Genomic DNA, 24,413 nt, shown 5'->3' on the forward strand with positions numbered 1-24,413 from the left:
ATTAATGTTTCACTGTCTAGCAATGACTGCAGTTTCTCCTCCTTCTACTTCTGAAATAGAATAGTAAGTAGGTTTACTAATAATAGAGAAGGTGGAGAAGATTTTGTATTACCTACCTGGAATGTAAAATAGCTAGTATTATAAATATACTGCATCGCAATATTCCTTCGGTCATGCCTCATGGCAATATCTTTGTCTCAAACTGTTTGAATGAGAGTGAGGGAACTGAAATAAGTGATTCCATTTTGCCTGTGGTGATAATACAGTGGCAATTGGATTAGGGTCTTCCTCATCAGCATGGCTAATTGATATTTGTACTGTGTGAATAATATAGCTTATTCGAAATCAAGATTGAGAAAAAGAAAACTAACATTTCCTAGGGTACATTTACACAGGAACATTCTGAAATATCAAGTACAACTCAGAAGTGAAATCAATGACTGTGTTCAAAAGATTATTCCGAAGCTAACTAAAAGAATTTACTCTTCAAGAAGGCATCTTCAGGTATAAATAGGGATTTAACATATGCTAAGGGCAAGTACTAAATTGCACCTTTAATATATTTGCAATACTCTTTGAATTCTGCACATATAGCCTCAAAATATATGTGAGTGTCATTAGTAGAATATCTGATATAAAGTTTTATTTTTATAGTTAGACAAAACATTTGGTGAGATATTATTTGATGTGAAATTAAAMAGAAATTTCTATTCTTGAGCTGCAATCTTCACCGGCATCATAGAGGAACATAACTCCCCATACTCCAGCTTTCCAGGATTAGGACATTGGTCATAGTATTTGAYTATTGCAGCATGCCTTCATTAACAGTCATTTGCCAGATGTTGCAGTACTTATGAAAGTTCATATGGGACCACACCAAAATACATTTTAATCCAATATCCTGCCTTTGAGAATAGTCAAAAGGGAATCCCTAGCAAAAACTGTATGAGGAGTGGAAGCATACATTAGAATATATAACACTTCCCTGATGATCTCTTGTCTTGGATGGTCTCCAGTCTTTTAGATCAGATTTCTCAAACTAATGTCTTTCCTGTGTAATTACTAACCCTCAGTGCTTTTCTCTTCCATGAATTTGTTGAGGGTTCCATTGAAACCATTACCTTGTGTAAAAGTTTAAAAAGAGGCTGTCCTTTGTTTAGATTCTATAGTTAAAATCATAGATGACAAGGGAGAGAAGAGTCTAGAGATCTCCACACACAAAAGGGAGCGGATACATATACTTTCACACATCTTTCTTTTTTTTTAAATTTTAAAATTGCTTTCCTTCTTTTGCCACTTATATGATTTTTCTTTTTTTTTATTTAGAAGTATTCTAACTAACTGAGTTACAYCTGGTTGCATGTGTAGGTAGGTTTGGTTTCATTCTAACAAAATTAGAAGACACGTTTCTTTGAATTTTATTGAAAAAGCGAAAGCAAATTTTGTGTAAAAAGTACCAGAGCATCTGTAAAGACCCAGTAACACTTCCACTGTCCAGCGTGTTTGGGGATTACCAGTATAACAAATTGCAAATCAAATTTTTTAAGATGTAATAGTTTCAAACTTCAGATTTTTCCTTGCAACCAGTTTGAATCAGATTTTTTCAACCATATGGCAGAGAAGGAATATAAAACCATATGGATCCAGCACTAGGACTCTGTTCCTGAGAAAAAACAGTTGGTTATTTTTATACTGGGCAGAAGGTGTAAATACCTCAGAATGATGAAGCTGTCCAGCCACAGATACAGTTAGAATGAGTACGGATGAAACATGGCGTATATACATTTTGGCTATCTCACTTTAGAAGTTAACTTTGTGATATTCTTCTGTTCTCCACCATCATCAAAAAAGGAAACCATCACTGGGGAGAAAAGCAGGGAGAAAAATTGAGCTACTCCTCCATACAGAAAAGAAAGAGCCATCATCTCTTGTTTCTCCTAGTTAGTATCTCTGTTCCTTGTCCCAACAATTCTAAAGCTCTTCTTTGTTCACTAACTTCAGCCTTGGAGCCTATGAATTCCCCAACTAGTAAGGTGGAATATATTCATGCACTGGAAAAAATGACGAAGTGGGATATTTGACTTGGTTTTTATCACTGCAAGGGGCACTAGTTAAAACTGTTCTTATTTTTTCCCTAAATGTAGTATTCTAATAGATTTTAATGGATATTTGTATATTTAAAATCATTAAATTTGTTAACTCCTGGAAAGAAAGAACCTTAAGCAAAAATTATTTTCAATACAAATTTCCATGTCCTGCATAAGTAATAAACATCTTTTTGATCTGTATTAGACTTTTGCAAAATAGGTTCTTATAAATACTTTGTGTAATTAAAGACACCCTCATTTGACTAATCTCTAGAAAATTTCCAGTTGRTTATAAGAACATTCATTTTTCAATGTTATTACAAATTAAGCATTGTGGGCACAGTTTGAGTATCTCTGATCATGTTTTCTGAAGACTATATAGTTTCTGAAGATATTTCAACCTATTYTTTTCTGTGATTTCCTAGAGGTAGTTGCTAGGTGTTATATTTTACTCTTTATAAAGATATTATAAAACCCTAACAAGGAAATAGTCATAAAAATTACGTTCTTTCAGAAAAAAAAGAAAAATAAAAGTAGATTCTCAGGTTAGGGTATTTCACTTCTGAATCATCGACCTATAAGTAAAAAACTGTTAAAATTTGACATAATTTAGGCATATAGGAGGTTTATCATATTACCCTCAGAGTGTTGGTCTTTATCTACCACTCATAATAAAACACTGTCTGAAATTGAATGCTTTGAGTAATTGAAATTCTGCCCTTAACTTCCTACCAGCTGTTATTTTACAGAGAGCTGGAAAAAGTGTATTTACGAACTAGGAATTTACACACTCCATTTCTAATTTGATCAAATGTTGTCAGTCATCATCACATGCTAGATGCTATTTTCATCAGAAGGAACTTAAAGAACAACAACCTGAAAGATTAAAGGCCTCTGCCTCTTGAAGAAAATAATGTAGTGAATTTTAACAGATTGCTTTAGCAGATGGAGATGTGATATTCACTGCAGTAAATTACATTAACATGCTCTCAGACAGAGATGTCACATTTGCCACAGTAATTTACATTAACATGATTTGAGACAGATTTGATTTCCCCCCAAGAGAATTAGAAATAACATTTTATCATTTCACTTTTTCTTGTGAAATATGAACAGTAGGTGCCATGGTGAACAGGATAGAAATATTATTTCATTTTTACTATTGTTGCTATTGAAAACACGATACAAAAGATTCTCTATAGAACTACATGAACCCCATATACCAAAACATAAACAAAATAGGCTCCAATTATTGACACAGAGCAGCAAATGCTCAGTTACATTATCTTTAGCATAATAGAYTTATTTTACTTCTTCAGGCCAAAGTATCTTCATTTCCTTATAGTCTTTTAACACTGCTATAGATCTTGTCACCCACTTTAATAGGCTGATGAAAAGCATTCTGAAAAAAAAAAACATCTCTACCATGTGTTGTATAGTATCTTCAAGCAGAGGACTGTGTGGACATGTTCATGAGGGTCCACTGCACTTCTTAAAAGCATATATACCTCCTCCTCTCTGGACTATCTACAAAATCTGAAAGAAAAATGAGGCTTTGATGGTAATTTTCTGGAGAGGAAACAAGATCAGGAGATATCTCACCAAATGTTATGTCATGTGTACACTAATGTCCTGACCTCTTTCTTGGCCTTCTCCRTATTGCAGCCATAAACTAGTCCTAAAATCAGAACAGAACATACAGATAATTAAACAACTAGTGAAAGTTAAGCAGCCGCCTAAAGCTTTCTGAAGGTGCTTTCAAGTTACACTTGTCTGATTATTAGATTTCTGGCTAACACAAGTAAGAACCTCAAAGGTTCCTTTTATGTAGTTTCAATGGGATTTTTCTGGTCAGATGGTTAGAGACCAGTCTTGGAGAAGATGTTTCAGGGTTATCTTAGAAGAGTAACTTGAGGCCATGATGAGGCCAATTCAAGGGTTGATTTGACTCAAAACATAACAAAGCAATGACCAGAAATGTTTGGGAGACTGTTTCTTTAAACTATGATGTCTCAAAGACTTAAATGTGAATCTGCTTGAATCAACCAAAGATACATGCAATATCTCCAGATAAGCAATCCAACAAAAAGCTACATGCAAAGCTCTAGCATCTCTTTTAAAAATGCCTTTGGTGCTTGTACACTGAAAGATACTATATAAGGCTTGTTGGAGAGAGGAATGTAGGTTTTTATGCAGGACTCCATGAGGGTCCATTTCACTCCAAAATTCTGCTGAAAGTCTGTGGTGCCACATGGTGATATGCTTGTCTTTCTTTTTGTTGTTGACATAGAAATTTATTTTTTGATTCTTAAGGTGGCAATGCTGCACAGTTAAAAATTAGAATATGCCATAGTTGTGATTGCTTTCTAGTTCCCTGGTATGCAGGATTGCGCCTAACATTGGGATGATTCACGTTTGCGATATGTGTAAAGGAGACTCAAGTTTATGGGTTCCTTGATTCCGTTGTAAGATCAGTATTGAATCAGACAGCATTACCAGCAGAGTTTCTGGCAAAGGGTACAAATCCTTCCTTGGAAAAGTCTAGAAAAATAAAATACAGCTTATGAAACTCTAAGCTAGTATAAGGAAAAGCATCATAGGCCAGCCAGAGGAATTTAATCATCTCTTCAGAACAGAGTTTTAAGGGTAGTCAATTAAAAAAAAAAAAGGTATATAATATTTTTCAGATGAAAAAAATCTGGAGTTTCTGTGCATTCAGTTAATACTCTTTTTTTTTTTCTTTTTTCGTAATGAATGAGGCAGATGTCCTAAGCAACAAGTGAAGTCAGTAAAGATCATACATAAAAAAAAGCCCTTAAGATTTTTTAGACAATTTCCTACTTCAACTTTTGGCCTCTGAGGGCAAGTGAGGTGCTGTTTACAATCTGTTTATTGAACTACTTGCAAGAAATGTAACAACAGTGACTATTTGCCTGACTAATTTCACACGAGCACAGCATGATGAGGAGATGTCCTCCATTTAGCTGCACAATTCTGGCTTTCTGCAACATTCACAGAGCTTTAGATCGCCTTATCTTAGGCTTTTGATCTAATTATCCTTTAGAAACACAGTTGAAACATTGATCTCATGCTGGCTGGATGGAGGATGGGAGAGCCATGGATATTGTCTACCTTGACATCAGCAAAGCTTTCAACGTTATCTCCCATAAAATCCCTATGGGAAAGCTCAAGAAGTGTGGATTGGATAAGTAGACCAAGAGGTGTATTGAGAACTAGTTGGCTTGCAGAGCTCAGAGGGTTGCGATAAATGGAGCTGAGTCCAGTTGGAGGCCTGTGGCCAGTGGTGCCCCTCAGGAGTCAGTACTGGGCCCAGTGCTGTTCAACTTGTTCATCAATGACTTGGAGATGGCACAGAGAAAGTTTGCAAAAGATACCAAACTGGGTGGAGTGGATGACACTCTAGAGGGCAATGTTGCTATTCAGAGGGACCTAGGCAGCTTGGAGAGTTGGGCAGAGAGGAACCTCATAAGTTTCCACAAGGACAAGTGCARGGTKCTSCAYCTGGGGAGGAATAACCCCAGGYACAAGTACAGATTAAGTGTTGACCTGCTGCAAAGCAGCTCCATAGAGAGGGATTTGGGAGTCCTGGTTGACACCAAGATAACCATGAGGGAGCAGTGTGCCTTCAAGTAGGCCATTGGGATCCTGGCCTGCACCAGGAGGAGTGTTGCCAGCAGGTGGAGGGAGGTGGTGAGCAGAGGGCCCCGCTCCTCAGCTCTGGTGAGGCCTAACCTGGAGTATTGTGTGCAGTTCTGGGTTCGCCAGGACAAGAGGGACATGGAACTTCTAGAGCGGGCCCAGCGTAGAGCAACAGAGATGATTAAGGGACTGGAGCATCTATCTTATGAGGAAAGACTAAGTGAGCTGGGCCTGCTTAGCCTGGAGAAGATTGAGAGGCTATCTGATAAATATGTATAGGTATCTGAGGGGAGAATGTAGGGAGGATGGGGACATACTCTTCTTGGCGGAGGCCAGTGACAGGACAAGGGGTAGTGGGTACAACTGGAACACCAGAAGTTCCATCTCGACGTGAGGAAGAACTTCCTTCCTGTGAGTGTGACAGAGCCCTGGAACAGGCTGCCCAGAGAAGCTGTGGAATCTCCTTCTCTGGAGATCTTCCAAACTTGTCTGGATGCCGCCCTGTGCCACACATTCTAGGTGTCCCTGTTGGAGCAAGGGGGTTGCACTAGATGATCTCTAGAGGTCGCTTCCAACCTTAACCATTCTGTAATTCTGTGATTTTAGGACATAATCTCTTTTAATGCCCCTTTCCCTTTCCCTTTCCCTTTCCCTTTCCCTTTCCCTTTCCCTTTCCCTTTCCCTTTCCCTTTCCCTTTCCCTTTCCCTTTCCCTTCCCTTCCTTTCCCTTCCTTCCCTTTCCTTTCCCTTTCCTTTCCCTTTCCTTTCCCGAATTGCAGGTAGGACATACTCTCCTTGCACACATGGCCAAAGTCCTTGACTTCACATATCAGTTGAATATTTACTTTCACTAACTAGTTTTTCTTCAGTGGTTTCAGATGTTCAGCTGTTCATAAAGTTAAGAGGAGAGTGTAGCCTATTTCTATGTTTCCTGGTCAGTCAAAGCCTTCTCAAAGGCTGCATGGTGAAAAGCTTCTGCTACAGTGCCAGTTGCTGAAGACAGGGTTAAGATCTGGCCTGCACTAGAAATCTATTATTTTTAAGGTTGCTGCAATAAATAAAGCAATTCACACACTTTTAACACAAGTCATGTCATTTAACTTGGCAATAAAATGYCTTACATTTACCTGAACAATTGTACCAATAAAATCTGAAGTAGAGAATGAGTCACAACTTGTGTGAGATGAGCCAATTCTTCTGCTAACATCACACAAGAAATGACCACCAAATGTCTAATATCTGAGGGAAATTTCTAAAACATCTTCCTCCCACCTGCCAACTGGAAATAAAGCATATTTTTTTCTCAAAAACATAGCTTTGTTCCTTAAACAATCAGAAGATATTTAGTGCTTTAAGTTACAAAAGTCTAGGTTTCCAGAAATAGCAATGCTTTCTGAAGACTTTGCAAAGGTTGTACAACAATATTCTGCCGAAAATTATGCATCAAAAAATAAAATGTATTACTGCAAAACAAAAAAAAAAAAAAAAAGGAGAACTGATAGGCAATTTAAAAAGTTTTATAAGAAGTGCAATAGTGATTATCTTTAAGAATTCCAGTATAATATACATATTGTTTTCATTTAAGCAAATATAAGTAGTAGTATAAGGTAGTATAAGTAGCTCTCTGCAAGAACCTCCAATGTTGCTCACAGTCAGAGGGAGCTGAGAGATTAAAATCGAGCACAGGAGGAAGAATACAGCAAAGGGCTGTTTTCTAAATCACACTTTCATGGAATTGTGACTCAAGGACCGGTCACGGTTTACAACTGCTGTTCTGCACATTTTAGTTAAACTACAGGAAAACTTTTCAAAAGAACTCAAAGGCTGGCCAGTAAAAATTTTTGGACACTTTTTAAAATGTTACTCTACGTTCCTAAAAATACTAGGTGTAATAAATACACGTTAGAGTTGCAAAATACGTTTTTTAGCTGGGGTCTATTAAACAGATTCTTTTTCACTACTCTAAGAAAATAACCTCAATCTTCTATTTTTCATGATATAACATACAACAGAAACATGTAACAGGATGAGCAAAGGTTATTTGATAAATATTCTCCACTTGCAGKTGAGTTTTGACAGAATGTCACAACTTGTTTTCCAGTTAATTTCTAGCAAGTTCAAGTATTCTGAACTGACAGCCTGGAGACATTCAGCTTTCACATTTCAATTAATTTACACTTATATTACAGTCTTTTTTTTCCCCTTCTTTTCTTTGAAAACTATACTACTGTAACTATATTTTTATTCATTTTATAAAAATTAAATTCTAGATACCTGCTCTGAGATCTTCTCTTTTGACATCAATCACTGTTTCCAGTATTTGTATGGCTGATCCTATTCCTTAACTCGACACAAAAGCTTATATTCAACCTGTGAGTAAATCTAATTAAAGGAGACCTTTCATGAGTTTGTTTTTAATTCAATGCTCCCAGCATTACTCAGCAAATCTTCTGCCATATGGGAACAATGCAGTTATTTAAAACATCCCCTAGTGTCTTATATCCTGGATACACTTGTTGGGAGACATGAGGAGAGTAGATAAGATAAAGAGTGCATGTTAAATTATGCCAGTGGGATGGATGCAAGTAAGTAATGATTGTGCTGAATGAAGGTATTTATTCTTCTGCTATTGCTACTGTTATTAGCAAAACTCTTGCTGGTTTAAGATTAGGAACCAGCTGGGCCTACAGTTAAGAATAATTGTTGTTGCTGTACTGTGGAATGCCTTATGAATTCCTGCCAGGCTTGTAATTAATCCAGAGTGAACTGGGAAGGTTACAAAGCCATGCTGCTTGCTTGGTTGTTCTCAGTGTTTGAGGAGTTTCTTGGATTTGGACCTTTGGATTTGGATTGACCTACATGTCTGCTAAAAATGAGTTAAAGAGTGTTAACTTCCGTTTTTCTTTGCTTCCTTGAAAAAAAGTCAATGATTGATGTGGGGAAAAGCTACCTTTTTCTTCAGAATGGAAAAGAGAAAGGCATTTGTGGACAGTTCTTAACATCAGGCCCTATTTTCTCCCCTTGGTAGTAGGGGGATGAGGGGATAGTGGGTGGTGGTGTCTTTGGCTTATGGTATATTATTTGTCTTGAAATTAATGTTTGAAAGTATCTGTGCCATTAGCCTTGAGTGCAGATTGACAGTGTGGAAGGCAGTAGGGCTTCATTTTTCCCCAGAGTCTGCCATTCAGTGATGACAGTGTAGGACTGCTCAGCGGTGCTGTAAAACTTAGCACAAAAGCTGCAGAGATGTGAGTTTCAGCCCTAGGCTCCACTGCAGCTTCACATGGGTTGTTGTCACTCATCCTAAAGATGTTATCCTGGCAAAGACGATCGTTTGAGCTGAAGAAAAATCAGAGATGAAATCTTCAGAGCTGTAAAAGGCCTCAGGGACAGCAGATTTGAGAAGGCTGTAGAGTAGCAATAGAAACAGCTTGAAGAAAGGAAGAAATCTGTTTTATTGCKTGTTTTAGAGTCTGTTTTCCCAAGCCCTGAATTCACTGATACGCCTTGTGATAGCTCAGCTTCAACTATGTAGCGTTTGAAGCAATGCTGGTGATAGCTGTAGGTGATATCAAGGTACGGTTACGGTTGGACGGGACCTCTGAAGATCAGGTAGGGGTTTCCCTGTGCAAGCATGGTGACCTAGAGCATATTGCCCAGGACCACATCCAGGTGGCTTTTGAATATGATGAATATATTGAAGAGGAGTGGACTGGGTATTAATCCACTACTGACTCATCTGTTACAGCTTAAGCATCTAAAAGCTAGACATCTAAATCCTAGATTGATATGTGAGGGTCTACCTACTGGAAAAGAAAAAGAAAGGAGTAAGGGTTCTAGAGGACAATCCATCTCCTAAAACAGATCAGATGATTTACCTTAAATGCGTGCTGGGMTAAGAGTCTGAAGTTATACGAAGTAAAATCTCATTCTCTGATTCATTTAGTGTCTTCCTGAACAGTAACTCAGTATAGAAAGTCATTAAGCCTTTTCCTTGATTCCTTTAGTGTGTTCACAAGTTGAAAGCTCCTGGTTGTCCTATACTTTGAACTCTGTTCCCTTGGAAAGGAGATGAAGTTGTACTTTGGGGCTTGTTCTTTACCTGAGAACAAATCTGAGTTCTGAGGAAACCTTTCTAAAACTGGCATATCTGTAACGATGTTTTGCATACTATTTCCTAGTTAAGAAAGGAAGATTATGTATGAGAAGTCCGAGGAAGAACAGTTATTATGAACTAACCTTTGCAAATTCTGAAAACCGTAAGACAATGTGATATCTTTTTCTGGCACCTTAGGAAATTACAGCTTTGGAGACTGTGCAACAAGGTTAGCTTTTATAAGGAACTTACACAGTGGCAGGGCTGTTTCAGTCAAACAGGAGTGGCTAAGAATTCTTGTGGTCTTTGCTGCTGATTCAGCACATGCTCTACAATGTGCCATTGAATCACAGAATCACAGAATATTCAAGGTTGGAAGGGACCTCTAGAGATCATCTAGCCCAACCTTCCTGCTCAAGCAGGCACACCCAGAGCATGTGGCACACGGTGGCATCCAGGCGGGTTTTGAAGACCTCCAGAGAAAGAGACTCCACAACCTCCCTGGGCAGCCTGTTCCAGGGCTCTGTCACCCTCACAGTAAAGAAGTTGCTCCTCACCTGGAGATGGAACTTCCTGTGCTCTAGCTTATGGCCATTACCCCTCGTCCTATCGCTGGCCACCAGTGAAAACAGCCTGTCCCCTTCCTCCCCRCATTCTCCCTTCCTGAACTTATACATATTAATCAGATCCCCTCTCAGCCTTCTCTTCTCCAGAGCCCAGCTCACTCAGTCTCTCCTCGTACGAGAGATGTTCCATTCCCTTAATCATCCKGGTTGCTCTTCTCTGGACCCTCTCGAGAAGCTCCATGTCCCTCTTGTACAGGGGAGCCCAGAACTGAACACAGTACTCCAGGTGCGGCCTCACTAGAGCTGAGTAGAGGGGCAGACTCACCTCCCTTGACCTGCTGGCAACAGTCCTCCTGATTGAACCTGATGGTCTTTCTCTGGTACAAAGGAGAAATGACTGTGCTTTCCAGCAAAACAGGAGGAGAAGCTTCTTGGTCTCTGGAACCCACAGATACCAGCATAAAAGAGTAGCAGAACTCTTAAAAGCTACTAGTGAACATAAAAAATAAAAGTGTTGGATGTTATGTAATATATTAAAGCTGGATTTCTGTGTATACACATATGCATAGTATATATGTAAAAAATACCCATGTGCACTGCAGATGATGATGCAAATGATAAGCAAATGAAGGAGTGATAGGTGCCTTGGTAGCAGGGGCCCGGACTCAGGAATACTGAAAATTCAGCCAGGAGACTTATATGCATGGTCCAGAAAGGCTGTAAAAATACAGTCTCTAAAGTAATAATGTGTTTTGTGCTGTTATACTACCATATAAAATGCTGCTATTCTGATCTTGTTTAAAATCTCCCTGGTAGGTATTTTGTAGAGGTATAAATCTCTGTTCAGATGATGATACAGCAGAGAATATAAACTCCTGGGTCTAATTGCTGATGTAATCCTATTGAAACTTGATTAGAGTTTTCTGCTCTCTTTGCCAGGTGAATGTTTTAATAGTGAATTGCCCTGGTTACAGTCTCAGTTAAGCTTCTGTGTGACTCAGCTGCTGTGACTTGCTTTTTCAGCAACAGACATTGATAAAGTTTTGCTCTTTAGTAGATGTAATTCAATTCTGGCATAAGTGAGGGCTATGAAATCGATTGAGTTGAAGCTGTTACTCCACTACAGAGCTTAGACTTTGGATGGGAACTCACATCTAAGACGTGCTGATCATAGAGAATCTCACTGGGAGGGCTCTATCTTCCTGGCAGGTTTTAAATTAGCCTTATTTTTGCCTTGCTGTCTTGACAGGCTGCTGCTACTTTTCTTAGACTAAGGACAGTTCTTGCAGAGTGCATCATTTATATATAACTAGTTCTAATGTCAAAAGCTTTTAACAACATATCGAATAACAAAAAGGCAGATCTTTGCTTTCAGTCAATACACTTCCGTCATTTTGTCCTCTCTTTTGAAAAGACCTCTTATCATTGCATTCAAAAAGCACTGTATGATCCCAAACTATTGCTCCAAAGCGTTTTTTGTATTCTGTTATTTCTTGCAGCTTGCCTGTTGTAAATGATACTTTTGAACTACTTATTTGAGGAAATGTATGTGTCGCATTTCCTACAGATTAAATAAAAGAGAAAAAAAAAAACACAAAAGAAAAGAAAAGGCCCAAGCTCTCCTTTTTATTTTATTTTTCTTTATGAAAGCTAAACCACATTATATCTTTTGTTCAGATGTAGATATTGCAAAAGCAGACTGGATTTGAACTTGGGGCTTGATATAAGAAAGGGTAACATGTTATCTGGTAAAAATGAATGATTTTTTCTGTCGGCTTTTTGTTGGGACTTATTCTGTTCTTTGAGCCTCTCCCCAATTTTCCAGGAAATTTGCCTAGGCCCAATGTTAGAGATGGCAGATCCAGTGAGTTTTGTAACTGAGGGAACTTGTTCCTCTTCAGTTTTGCCAGAACCCAATTGTTCTGCTGCTGGAGAAAACTGCACTTRGTTGAGAATTCTGTCCTGGAAATAAGGAAATGAGCTGCCAAATGGCTATATGGACTGAATTTAGAGAAAATAAGGAAGTTTTGTTCCTTCACATTCCAAGAAAAACACTTCTTGCCTACTTGATTTCAACCTTATTTAATACAGATATTTTTATTCAATGTAGTTTATAAAGGAGGAATTAGAAAACCAAGAAAAGTAAAATGTGGGGGGAAAAAAGTGACATCATCAGGGTTGTTTCCCAGGGTAGTAACCTGATTCTGACTCTGGWTGAGTAAGACTTAAGCATGAATTTCTAAGTCTCTTAATCAGAGGTGTGTGATAWCAGCATTTTATAGACAAGTGTATTCCCATGAATACACTAGATGTATTTTATTGCTSTGCAGTATATTTCCCAGAGTATTTGGTTTGTATTTTTTTTTACCCTTACTTTTCTCTTCCTTTTTTAAATTATCATGCCATATTCTGCTTTAATAATGACAACAASAAGAACTGTATAATAGAAAGGAGGAGTAGTTTCATTAGCAAGTCAGGGATACTGAGGCAAGGTGTGTTTGGACCATAAAAGAACAGTAGCTTAAGCTTCCTTTATTTATCTAAGGTTATGTTGGGTATGCGCCTGCCATGTGAAGTTTTTTAAAAATTATCCTCTTCATATTCCAACAGTTTAACAAAGCTATGRTTATAAAACTTTCACACTGAATAAGTTATAAGTTAAAAAAACTAAAATTTTAAGAGGTAARATGAGACAGATAGGTCTCATAAAATCTTATGTCCCAAGGGTTTTTCATTATGCTTAAACTACAAAATTAACATATGCATAAAAGCTAATATTCATTATATTAAAGAACTTATTCAAGAAAGAATTTAGTTTTCAAAGTATCTTTCATTTACATGAGGGAGTCTGACATTAGTTCTTCCTATTACAGTGTTGTAAGATTGGAATCTAACTCTGAATCTTTTTTCAACTTTTTAATAATTTCTCTATTATTTAGGCTAAACTGCAAGACTTTAAAGTAATTTAGAAATGACTCAAATAAGACTTTATATCTTAATACTTTTTCTTCCATAGGAGTTTGTGCATTCATTTTTAGTGTCAGAGAAKTCTTTAAGTCTCTAAGAACATAACACATTTTAAGTCTTTTTTAATGAAGTACTTCAATTTTATTCTTAAAATAAAGCTTAGACAGCTTTAACTCACAACTATCCCTATGTATGATATCTTGCTACTGTCTTTGTCTGATGCACAAAATCCGAAAAAAAGGATCCTGACTAATAAATGCAACTTTCCTTCCAGTCAGGCACATCTGGAAAAATACACCGCCTACCAGCACTTTATTTTCCATCATTTGTAAATGCCTTCTTGTACTTGCTCTACTGCCATGAACTAGAGACTGGTAACAAATTTAAATAGCTTTGAAAAGGACCAATTCCCTACCTTATCTCTGCAGCTCCCAGGTCTTGTAATTCTGTTATCTCCATTGCTTGCTTTCTTCTCTTGCTATAGAGGTGCACCTAATAACCTTGGCCCAATGTTTTTTTTTTTTTTAATATACAAAGTAATCACAGAATCACAGAATGGTTAAGGTTGGAAGGGACCTGTAGAGATCATCTAGTCCAACCCCCTGCTCCAGCAGGGACACCCAGAGCACGGGGCACTGGGCGGCATCCAGGCGGATTTGGAGACCTCCAGAGAAGGAGATTCCACAACCTCCCTGGGCAGCCTGTGCCAGGGCTCTGTCGCTCTCACAGGAAAGAAGTTCTTCCTCACAAGGAGRTGGAACTTCTGGTGTTTTATTTTTCACCCCTAAGTCCTTGTCCTGTCATTGACCACCACCAAGAAGGGTTTGTCCCCATCCTCCCTACATTCTCCCCTCAGGTACTTATACATAAGCATGCTATATTTACTAAACTCACAGATAAAACAAATGAAAAGAAACATTCGTGTCTTTCACATTGCACAAGTAATTTCATTAAATAGAAAGTTAAGATCTAATCCTGAAATGTTCTTGTGGAATTCTGGTAATTTCCYCCAAACTACCATGGTTTACATATTTTTAGCAGAAAATATTTGGAGGGTGTACTATCTGGTCATGCTCACTTCTATTTAGTTTTTAGCTTAGAAAAAGACAACAGTCAGAGAGTTTGGTCAAGCTGGTTCTAATCAACTCTGAAAATTTTGAAACACTGAAAGATTAGATTTTTTTAAATCAGTACAACCAAAATCACCTGTATATTCCCAATAATCATTTTGTGTCCACAGTCAATTGAACTTGAGGTTGATATGGATTAAATATATAAAATATGTATCTACATATGTATTTAATTAAGACACTTCAGTAGGAGGATAAATATTTGATCTGTTTTTTCATCACTGCGTGGGTATTTGAGAATTTTAGCAGATCATAATGTCCAAAATATGTATATTTATGTCTGGCAGTGAACTACTTCTATCAGATAAAACCAGTGTTATAGAAGAAATTGTGGTTTCATAATGGTATTTCTTCTTGAAAATAGGCAAGCATATGTATTAAATAATTTGACTGAAAGAAATGATTTGCAAAGCATTATGCAAGGACTTTTTCCATTTCCAGTTCAAAGATCAAAATGCAAAGAACATTATGAATGTGAGCAAGAGTCCAAAATAGCTCAGCAGAGCTGTAGATTCTGGCAGCCTCTTGCTAATTGCATCTGACCATGTAAATCTTAAATTTCCACTTTAGGATAGTCACCCAGCTTCAGCAAGGAGCTCTAAAATGCATCTATATAATCTATATGATAACATGTGAGACAAGATAATATAACAAAGCACCTAAACAGTATTTAATTCCTGGATCAGAACATGGGTCGTAAGCCAAGATTCTGTGCAATAGGATAGTTTGTACGCATTAGCAGTGATTTCATAGAATAGCTTATCACTTTTTTCACTTTTTAAAGATATGGAAAAATATTATGTTCTTGTCTTTTAAGGAAGACTGGCTATCAAAATTGGCTAGATGCTCTTGTAGCTCTACTTGCTCCTCTTGGGACTTTTCTGGCTGCATAATCACTAGCTCTCTGAATTTAGTCCAATTAACACAACAATTAATTGAAGAGAAGAGTAATCTCAGAAATATACTAAGTCTGAACTTAATGATATTACTCATCACTTAGTGTTTTGCTCATTCTCAAAATTTCTGCTTGAATATAGACAATATGAGCTCCATATGCAAGTTTGGATACTGAATGTAGAATTTATTTAAGCCAACGTGAGATATTTCCAGTAAAGCTAATTGTGTAGATTCAAGTCTGATAGCATGGTAGCATTGCACCCTAATATTGATGTCTGAAATATGTCCAGATGAATCACTATTGTGGGTACTTATTTCTCTTCATTGTTTTAAAGGGAAAATAGGATTAGCTCGCATAAAATTGTCTGAAGTTAATTAACATAAATTTCTCTTCAAATATTTATGTCACCTATCTTGCTACCAGCTCTGGGTCCTGATAGAGGGAAAGCATGAAAAGTGAACATGTTCTAAATGCACAAGAGGCAAGATTTCAGACATAAGCTTTTCCAGTATTTCCAGTGGCATGGAATCATCAGGTTTAGCACACTGGATTTTGTAAACTATACTTTAAACCATCTAATACATCTTATTCAACATACATAGAAATTAGACTCTGTACAGAATTATGAGTTCCATTAAAAGAAAGTTTGTTCTTAAGTGTAACATTTCATTTTGTGAAGTGTTGCTCCTGTAATCCCTCTAGAGTCCGTGATCCTACTTCAGAATTTCTTGGATGCTGCTTCAGGTTTTCCCTGTAATATTACACTGTTCTTCATTAAAAACTCCTAGGCTTGTTTTTGTCAACCTTTTTGAAGTGGGATATATGGGAAAATCTCAATTTGTTTAATCTCATTCATGCTCAGAAAGTCTTTTAACACCATCCTTGTAAAATGTGATCAGCTTTTTTTGACAACAGGCATTATCGTGTAAAGTTCTGTGAACATTTCACAAATGACACCAGAAGTATTTGAGGTCCTTGTACACACTTACTCCCATCAAAAACATTGCTAAGAGTAAATTATTGTTCCACTTTATGGACTAGCAAGTTGGTATGCATAGCAAGCCATCAAACCTATCAAATAGCACATGTGCCCTCGCAGCAGTCCTTCTCTCAAGTCATTGAAGTGTGATTGTTTTCACTTTATCTTCCATCAATGGAGCAGATACAGCTGATTGTCTTGTAATCTGTCCAAAATTTCACATAAAAGTCTCATTTTTATATATACATACATTATAACTATGGTAAAACTATGTTTCTCAAAGAATAACGTTCAGCTCTAGTGTGCGACTTGGAAACATAGTTTGCCAGTCTTTAATATATTTCTTAATCAAGTGTGTGTCAATGTAAAGCATTGAATAAAAGGTTGAAATTTTGTCTTGGTCAATGAGCAAATAGTTCCAAGTAGTTTTTTAAGCTCCTCAAACATTCGGAATATCCTTCCTCAGGAGGTAATGAAACATGTGGAACACATGAAAGAAATGTAATAATTAAAGATAAATAAATATATAAATATAGCTCTTTTTTTTTTTTTTTTTGGTGGAGGGATGGGGAGTGGGGAGGGAAGAAGCTGAGGCCTTTTCTGTGCTGTGACTTAGCCTCTGAATAAATTTCCACTCTATAGGTAACACACACCATTTTTTTTGACTCATGCAATGCAAATTCTTTAAGAAACATCTTGATGTCTCTAGCTTTTAAATAATCTCTCTAAGGTGGACAGTTATTCATCTTGATTTTTGCTTATAATGGGAATTCCATCCATCCTTTATTTTATACAAAGGATACTTTTTAGAATATCTTCTCTATCTCTGAACATTCCCATGATTCTGGGTAGTATTCCATATCTCAATCTAATATTAATATATAGCCTTCTGAAATATGAAACTATTAAGATTTGAACCTAGGAAAAGTAAGTTTTTAGGTGAATTTACTTTGATAAAATATAGAAAACATCTTGTATTTTCAGTACAGAAGTCATCATGAGAGGTCATGAATTTGTTGCCATTAGTTCCTTTATTCTTTCTCTGTTAGAAATCCAGACATTAAGAAATAATGAGATTATTAGCATACATGGTACTTCTACTGACTACGGACCACTAAAATCAGGAAGAAAGTAAAGATATATTTTCCAGGAATGTGGGGTAGGCATATTTCAGATTTTGTATTTTCGTAAAACTCTTTCATCTCTAGTTGTTTTATTGATTTTTTTTTTTTTCAAACAATGAAACATTTCATAATGATTCAGTGGAACAATCTTTAAACTGCAGGAGGATTTCAATATCGTTTTTTTGTTGTTGTTGYTTTGAAAAAAATTGCTTGCATTTACTTGGTTAATCCAAAGCTGCAAAGGCTGTCCATAACGCAGTGGAAGGTAAAATGTGCCCTGCAAAAGCAAAGGATCATGTAGGATCCCTTGCTCTGTTGCACTAGGATCACTATTTGATTTGATTATCTGCTAAAGGTATTTGAGAACTTATAAATGTATTCTAAATTGAGACCTTACCGTAACACTGTGGTTTGTATTTCATTGAGGTAGTTTTTTTTTTACTGAGATAGTTAATTACCTTGGTAATCTGCTTTCTTAAAGGCACTAACTTGTTAAATTTTAAAAATAATCTATTAAAAGTAGATAGATGGAGTTTATTCTGTCAAATTGCAAAATGAGTTACAAACACAGGGATACTGCTAATTTTATGTAAAATATTTGCACAGTTTTAGGACCTCCTTTCAGATTATACCTAAGAATTTTAATATTCATAACGATAAACTATTTGTGACTTTCATCAATCTCCTCTTCCAAATACTAGCAAAACATTCAGCTTAATATTGTTCTTGTCTGACACAGCTAGTAAAATCCTTAAGGCTCAGGAAAGCATGTAATTTGGAGACCGAACTGACTTTGGGTTCATAATCTACAAAGCTGCAGATAGTCTTGTGTAATTTAAATACACCATACAGGTAAAGCGCTTTTGGATATTGTTATCACTTTTAAGTAAGTTAACACTTTGTAGTTCAGTTTTCTCTTGAAAGTATTAATTCCATTTCAGGTTTGGATTTTTTTGTGTGCAGTCTGGCACCCTGCTACCTGCTTCTGTTTCCTCTAGATTTCCTATCCCCACTTCTTGCATTATTATGAGTTATCTCAGCTTTTTTTTAAGCAGTGTGCACCTCTTGTGTCTTCCTACTCCTCATATTAAAATGTCTTGCACTTTATACTTTACACATATGAGAACTCTGTCTTCCTGACCATGAGATTCCACCAGAAAATTTTAAAAAGTGAAAATTTCTGTTTTGAGGTTATTATGATATTTGTGCATCTCAAGCTAACTAACAAATGCAAAAGAGATGCCTCCAGAGGAAGTCCATCCACTGAACTCCACCTTTTGCTTGATTGCCTTAATAGTCTTGGTTGCCTTCAGACATTAAATGAGAAAAAAAAATCCATTCTGCTATTAATGTTGAACAAAGTATTTTGGAAAAGACTAAGTTCTACTCCCTCACCCCTGTTTAGTCTATTAAACATAACTTACACAATTCTTACACAATTCAATGCATCTTTTAGAGCAATGGTTAAAACAAAACTAATTTTTTTCAGCTCTGTAGTTACATTGTGCTTTTTCACCATGATCTGAAGCTTTTTTCTAAAGCCAGACATTGAACTTTGGTATATAGGATGTTATAATTTATAACACCTCAAGAGAACCCTTTACACTTTCTAAAAGGATCTGCATTTTGTTGTCTTTGACATCAAAGATTCTTTCTTCAAAGATTCTTTATAAGGGACTCTGTTATGAAAAACTACATTGGATTTTGATTATCTAATTCCTAATCTGACATCCCAACTTTCCCACAGTATGAGATTCCTATGTTTTTCATGTCTGAAGAAGTAAAAATCTTCCAGTATGCAAAATAATATTATGTTTATATATGTTTATATATATATATATGCTGTAGATCTGAGACCAGATTGTAAATAGCTTTCATGCCTAAAACAGAATGTGCCTAAATTTGAAATTTTGAGGCTGAAAATCTTTGCTGATTTGCTCTTGAATAGTGGTACTTAAACTTTTTAGTACACTTGAATACTTGTCTGGAAATTATGGAAACATCTTAATTTTAATAAAACCAACTGTCAAATGTCTCAGTTCCTTCTCACATCTAATTAAGATCCAGAGCTTAGATCTGTCTCTGCCTATCTCCCTTGATGCAGGCCCGATAAGCATTGTCAGAGCGTGTCAAATAAACTAGGTTAGACAGATTTAAACATGGCAGCAGCTTTCTTTTCAGACAGATCACTAGGGATCTCATCCCTTAAGTACCAGAGATCCGAGTGTAAACCGTGCATTCAGAGGAAAGCAGAGTCAACTTCAGTTCCTGCTGGTCAGGAGATTCAGACTCAGATATCCTCTAGGAGCTTACCTCAACCACAAAGCTATGGGATGAAGAGAAAAAAGATTTTGTATGCCGTAATGAAACACAACAAATCAAACAAGGATCCTAAGGCAGAAACAGTAAATGAGTAAGCCAACCTCCTGCTGAGAACATGAAATTGCTTTTTTGAGAGAAAGCAAACATAGATTCACATCCCTTTTTCAAAAACTGATCATTTTGCATAGTTATTGGATAAATGATATGAAAAATTTTCCTTAGTTGAATGGATGTGTGTACATTACCATCAAAAAAAGAAGAACCATTTCTCCATACCAGTGTGAGCAAGGAACAACTTCCTTACAAACATTGCTCTCAGGAGTACCACAGATTGGTTTCTTCTCTTAAAGATTATTTTGAATTGAGATCTAATCTACAATTAGGAAATATGAGTGACGCTTAGTGAAAGAATAAAACGTAGGAATAAAAAAAAAGAAGACAAATGGGAGAATGAAGTCACAGTCCTTAGTAAGACATGATTTTCACCTTGATGGATGTTAAGATAATCTCTTAGTCAGCCTGATTATGATCTCAGCTTCTCTTCTAGAATTGTTTGCTTCAGCAGAGCTACTTGCTCTGTAATATAAAACACAACAGAACCAAGCCTCTTGTGTGAATAGGGATTAGTGAGATGTAAAGCAGACAAAATTTCTGTTAACAAAACACTGCCTAGAAGTCTAGGAAGTTAAGGAAGATTTTTTTTCTGACTAAACTAGTGCTTCTCTGCTTCAGGCCCAGTGAATTTATGGCCTACTCCCCCATCCATCTGTAGTGAAGGCAAGACCACCATATCTGAAGAATTATTTATTTATTTATTTATTTATTTATTTATTTAATATCCTGCCAAATGGTTTATCTGACAAATGTACTCTTCAGAAAAATTCTTAAATATTTCATTGAAGCCTTGCATTTTTCTAACCCTTTTCCTAAACAAGTCGTGACCAAAGAACTTAGACCTTTATAGCCACATCCTGTGTCATGAAAGACTTCTTGCATTATTGTGAACAAAGCCACAAGAACCAAAATAACACTAATATTGATTAGACTACATTTTTTTTCTGATGGAATATTCAGACTAAACCTTCATAATACTATATATCAAAATCTCAGTAACAATATCTTAAAAAAAAACCCAAAGAACAAAAAACACCCCTGGGTCTTAGGGGTTATTTTTCTTTCCTACTTGTTACAAAGACTGTAACAAAAAAAAAAAAAAAAAATCCAATTGAATAAAGTCTAACTCCAGGGAATAAAAATTGCATTTTTATTCACCAAAACAAAGTCCTAAGAGTGTCTTATTCATTAAGTATTTAGATAAACCTACTTTTATAGGTATTAGGTACTTTCATGGGTGTAAAGAGCAACTTTTTACCTACTTTTTTTCCCTAAGATGTAGTAGATTGAGATTTTAAAAATTTAGAAAATCTCTTTCTCCTCTGCCATGCCTTGTTACAAGGAACAGCTTTCCTTCCTAGTCCTTGGTCACTGGGGATTGCTGCATCTGTACACACATCAGCTGTGCAGCAGAGACTGTAAAACTTGCTACTGTTTGGTACTCTGGGGAAAAGTAGCAGTAGATGAAGCAGAAAGTTTTGAAAAAATTGCCAACTCTATAAAAGAGGAATGTTGTGCTTATTCAGTCATGCTACTTCAAGCAAGATTTAAATAATAAAAAATAAGCCCATAGATTTACAAAAAATGGATTGAAGTTATAAAAAGTTACACAATAAAAGTATGTTATTAAAATTTATTTAAGAAAAAAGATTAGCTCTGACAGTTTCAGCATCTCCACTGACCTTCAGATCTGACTAGATGACAAAAGAAAAATCCTTTTAGGATTAACATGTTTTTGAGAGTTCTTAGAGGTATAGTTTTCCAACTTGTATTTTTGAAGGTGTTTACTGAAGTCCTTCAAGCTAGAGTTTTCAGTATAACTTTTCTTGTTCATTCTTAGATGAAATTCTCTGCACATCTCTCTTCCTGTTTATTATCCTATTTTTGTTTCCTGAGAACTAGCACTAGGACATGCAAGGAGATAAGTCCACTCCTTCCTATCTTCTTCTTTAAGGTTTGTTGATTAATATATCTGCACCTTAATTAGCACATTCATGGCTTCAGGTTTCTTTCTCCCATTACTGACTTCTGAAAAGATACTGGTTAAATAGTATTATGAGAAATATCTATGCTGAATTTTCTTACTGAACCTCTAATTTTACTTCATCCCTTATGTAAATATTAAGCATGCATTAACAGTTGGTGAAACTGGGAATAGTTTGCTCTGACTGGAGAACAAGTCCTCCTATCTCCAATTCTTCTGGTTTTAGGGAGAAACTCCTGAAGGCCTTGCCTGTTGAAAGAGCTATGCAGAACGGATGAATCAAGACACTGATTCTTGTTAACTCTCTGTTCGTAGCTGTGAGTGGATCTATGAAAAGAAATGTGTTATAATAATTCCAGTTAATGAAACTTTCTGATTTTTATTTACTTGCTTCTGTATTTGTAATTGAAAGCTCTCCTTCATCTCTTTCTTCAGAGTACTTGACACTCTCTTTGAATGTTGTCCTCTGTTGGAGCTAGAACTTCTAAGTGTGCAAGTCTTGCTTCTTAAGAAATCTCTATCAACAATACAAATATTTAATCATTAATATGGAAATGATTTTTTTTAATTAAAGAATTAATTCATGTTGACAATGATCTCTCCCTTCAGAACCATACAGGCATAGCCAAATTGTGAAAGCAATTTCAGGAGAATGAAGCAAAAGACAAAGAGTTATTTGATCCTTTTGAAGATTTAAACAGGGAATGACCATCACAGTTGGGTTCATCACTCCTGAACTCTTCAGCATGTCAAGATTTTTAATCCCAAATAAAGGCAAAATGTTAGGCTTTTTCGACAGCTTAATTGTATGATCCTTTTAAAATCCATTTGTTGTAGTATTGCTATTTCTCTTCCTCTCTTGTATTTTAATTTTATGGGTATTTTTAACTTTCATTTTTGTGTCAGTGTTCTAGTGTGTTTTGGCCAGCTATGGCAAAACTTAGATATGATTCAGTTCTAGTCATTAAGCAGACCTTGCAGTGCTGCAGGTCTGATGCCCTAGCCTGTGACCCAAAGCCTACATCTCATCTCTGCCCAGGGTCCTCACTAAGAAAAGCGCGTGGGTAAAGGCTGATCCTGGGGCTTCTCATGCTCGCCCAGCACTGAGCATTATAGCACAGCCACCTGATTGATGCTGTGCTAATGTGAGCAAAGATCTAAGTGCTGAGAGCGAGTATTTATGTTCTTGGCCAAACTGATGTCTAGATGTTTTATGAATTGAAGATATATGCTGGTGCCAAAAGAAATTTTTCTAGGAAACTGAGTCATAAATTCCCATTGAGAAAATCAATTTTCTGTTATGTGATTGTTCAGAATGATTCAAAAATAACTAGGATGCTATTAAGAGATTTGGGGCTTTATCAACATAATAATCATATTTCTGCCTCCATTGTTCTGTGGTAACTATAAGTAACAGCAAATCTCTTATAAGCTAGAAAGCATGTTATAAGCTTTTCCTTATTTCAATTGTTTATTCAGTAATGGCACATTGATAACTTCTCTGTGGTCAGTTTTCCTCCATGTTTTTCTTTTCTTTTTTTTTTTCTGCTCATTGAAACAGATGTAAGAGGGAGAGAAGAAAGGGAAAGAAAACCTAATGAGTGTGTCTCCTCTAGGTCTTTCATAGAGGTTGAACAGAACAGGTCCCACAACAGGTCCCTGTTGTACTACACTTGACACCAGCCTCCCAGTAGAATATGACCCATTGACTGCTATCTGAATCTGATCAATGTTTTTGTTCATCCATTTGTCTACCCATCCAGAATGCATGGTTCCTCCCTTCTATAAGATGGGGATAAGATATAGCTTTGACACTTTCTCATTCTTTTGTCAGTTTTTTCATTCTTTTCCTGCATTTCCTGAAATCCTCTTCCATGAATTATCAGGAAACATCCTGGACATTCAGAACAGGGACTTGGGAAGATGGATAAGATAAGTGGGTATGGACTGTCCCTGTTGCTTGAGTCATTTTAAAACATACTTCGGACCCGAGTTATCACCTGAGTTGGTGATTAAGGTTATTCAGATGCTCATAACATGTACGCAGCACAGTGCTTGTGTCACTGGCCAGGCTGCCTGTAGTTGAGAGCATTTTGTGTAGGATAAGGAATCCCTGGAGCCCTGGCCTGAGCTAGGTTGTCCTGGCTGCATGAAAGGGTTCTAAGAAAACAGAATGTGTCCTTATGAACTGTGGGAAGGTGTGGGATGGTGTGAGGCTGGAGGATGGTGGCAGATCCTTGGGGATCTTTTCTGGAGACAGAGGATGGCGAGGTGTCCCGCATGCCTGCGGAGGGCGGTTGGTGGCAGTGCTCCTGCGGAGAGGACGATGATGCTGCCACCCCTTGCTGCTGCTGCCCTGCGTGAGTGTGCAACCCTTTGCTGGGCTGGCCCGGCTCCTGCTGCTTGCACTGAGCTGGGGATTTCATCCTAGAACTGAGCAAAGCCCTGCACATAGGCAAGGGGGGACTGCATAAGCACTTGTAGCT

The 24,413-nt window shown here is 36.8% G+C and overlaps 1 protein-coding gene across 1 annotated transcript in view; it reads left to right on the plus strand.

The window, feature by feature from the left end:
- The first annotated feature begins 6,052 nt into the window (after positions 1–6,052).
- Positions 6,053–24,413, plus strand: part of CNBD1 (cyclic nucleotide binding domain containing 1) — a 164,204-nt gene continuing 145,843 nt past the window's right edge. The window contains exons 1-2 of the mRNA XM_026054559.1: positions 6,053–6,158; positions 9,283–9,463. Coding sequence (XP_025910344.1) covers positions 6,053–6,158; positions 9,283–9,463 — 287 coding nt within the window. The remainder of the gene's footprint in view (positions 6,159–9,282; positions 9,464–24,413) is intronic.

This window comes from Nothoprocta perdicaria, unplaced genomic scaffold (assembly GCF_003342845.1).
Source record: "Nothoprocta perdicaria isolate Ctin4 unplaced genomic scaffold, notPer1 scaffold_122, whole genome shotgun sequence".
Taxonomy (NCBI): domain Eukaryota; kingdom Metazoa; phylum Chordata; class Aves; order Tinamiformes; family Tinamidae; genus Nothoprocta; species Nothoprocta perdicaria.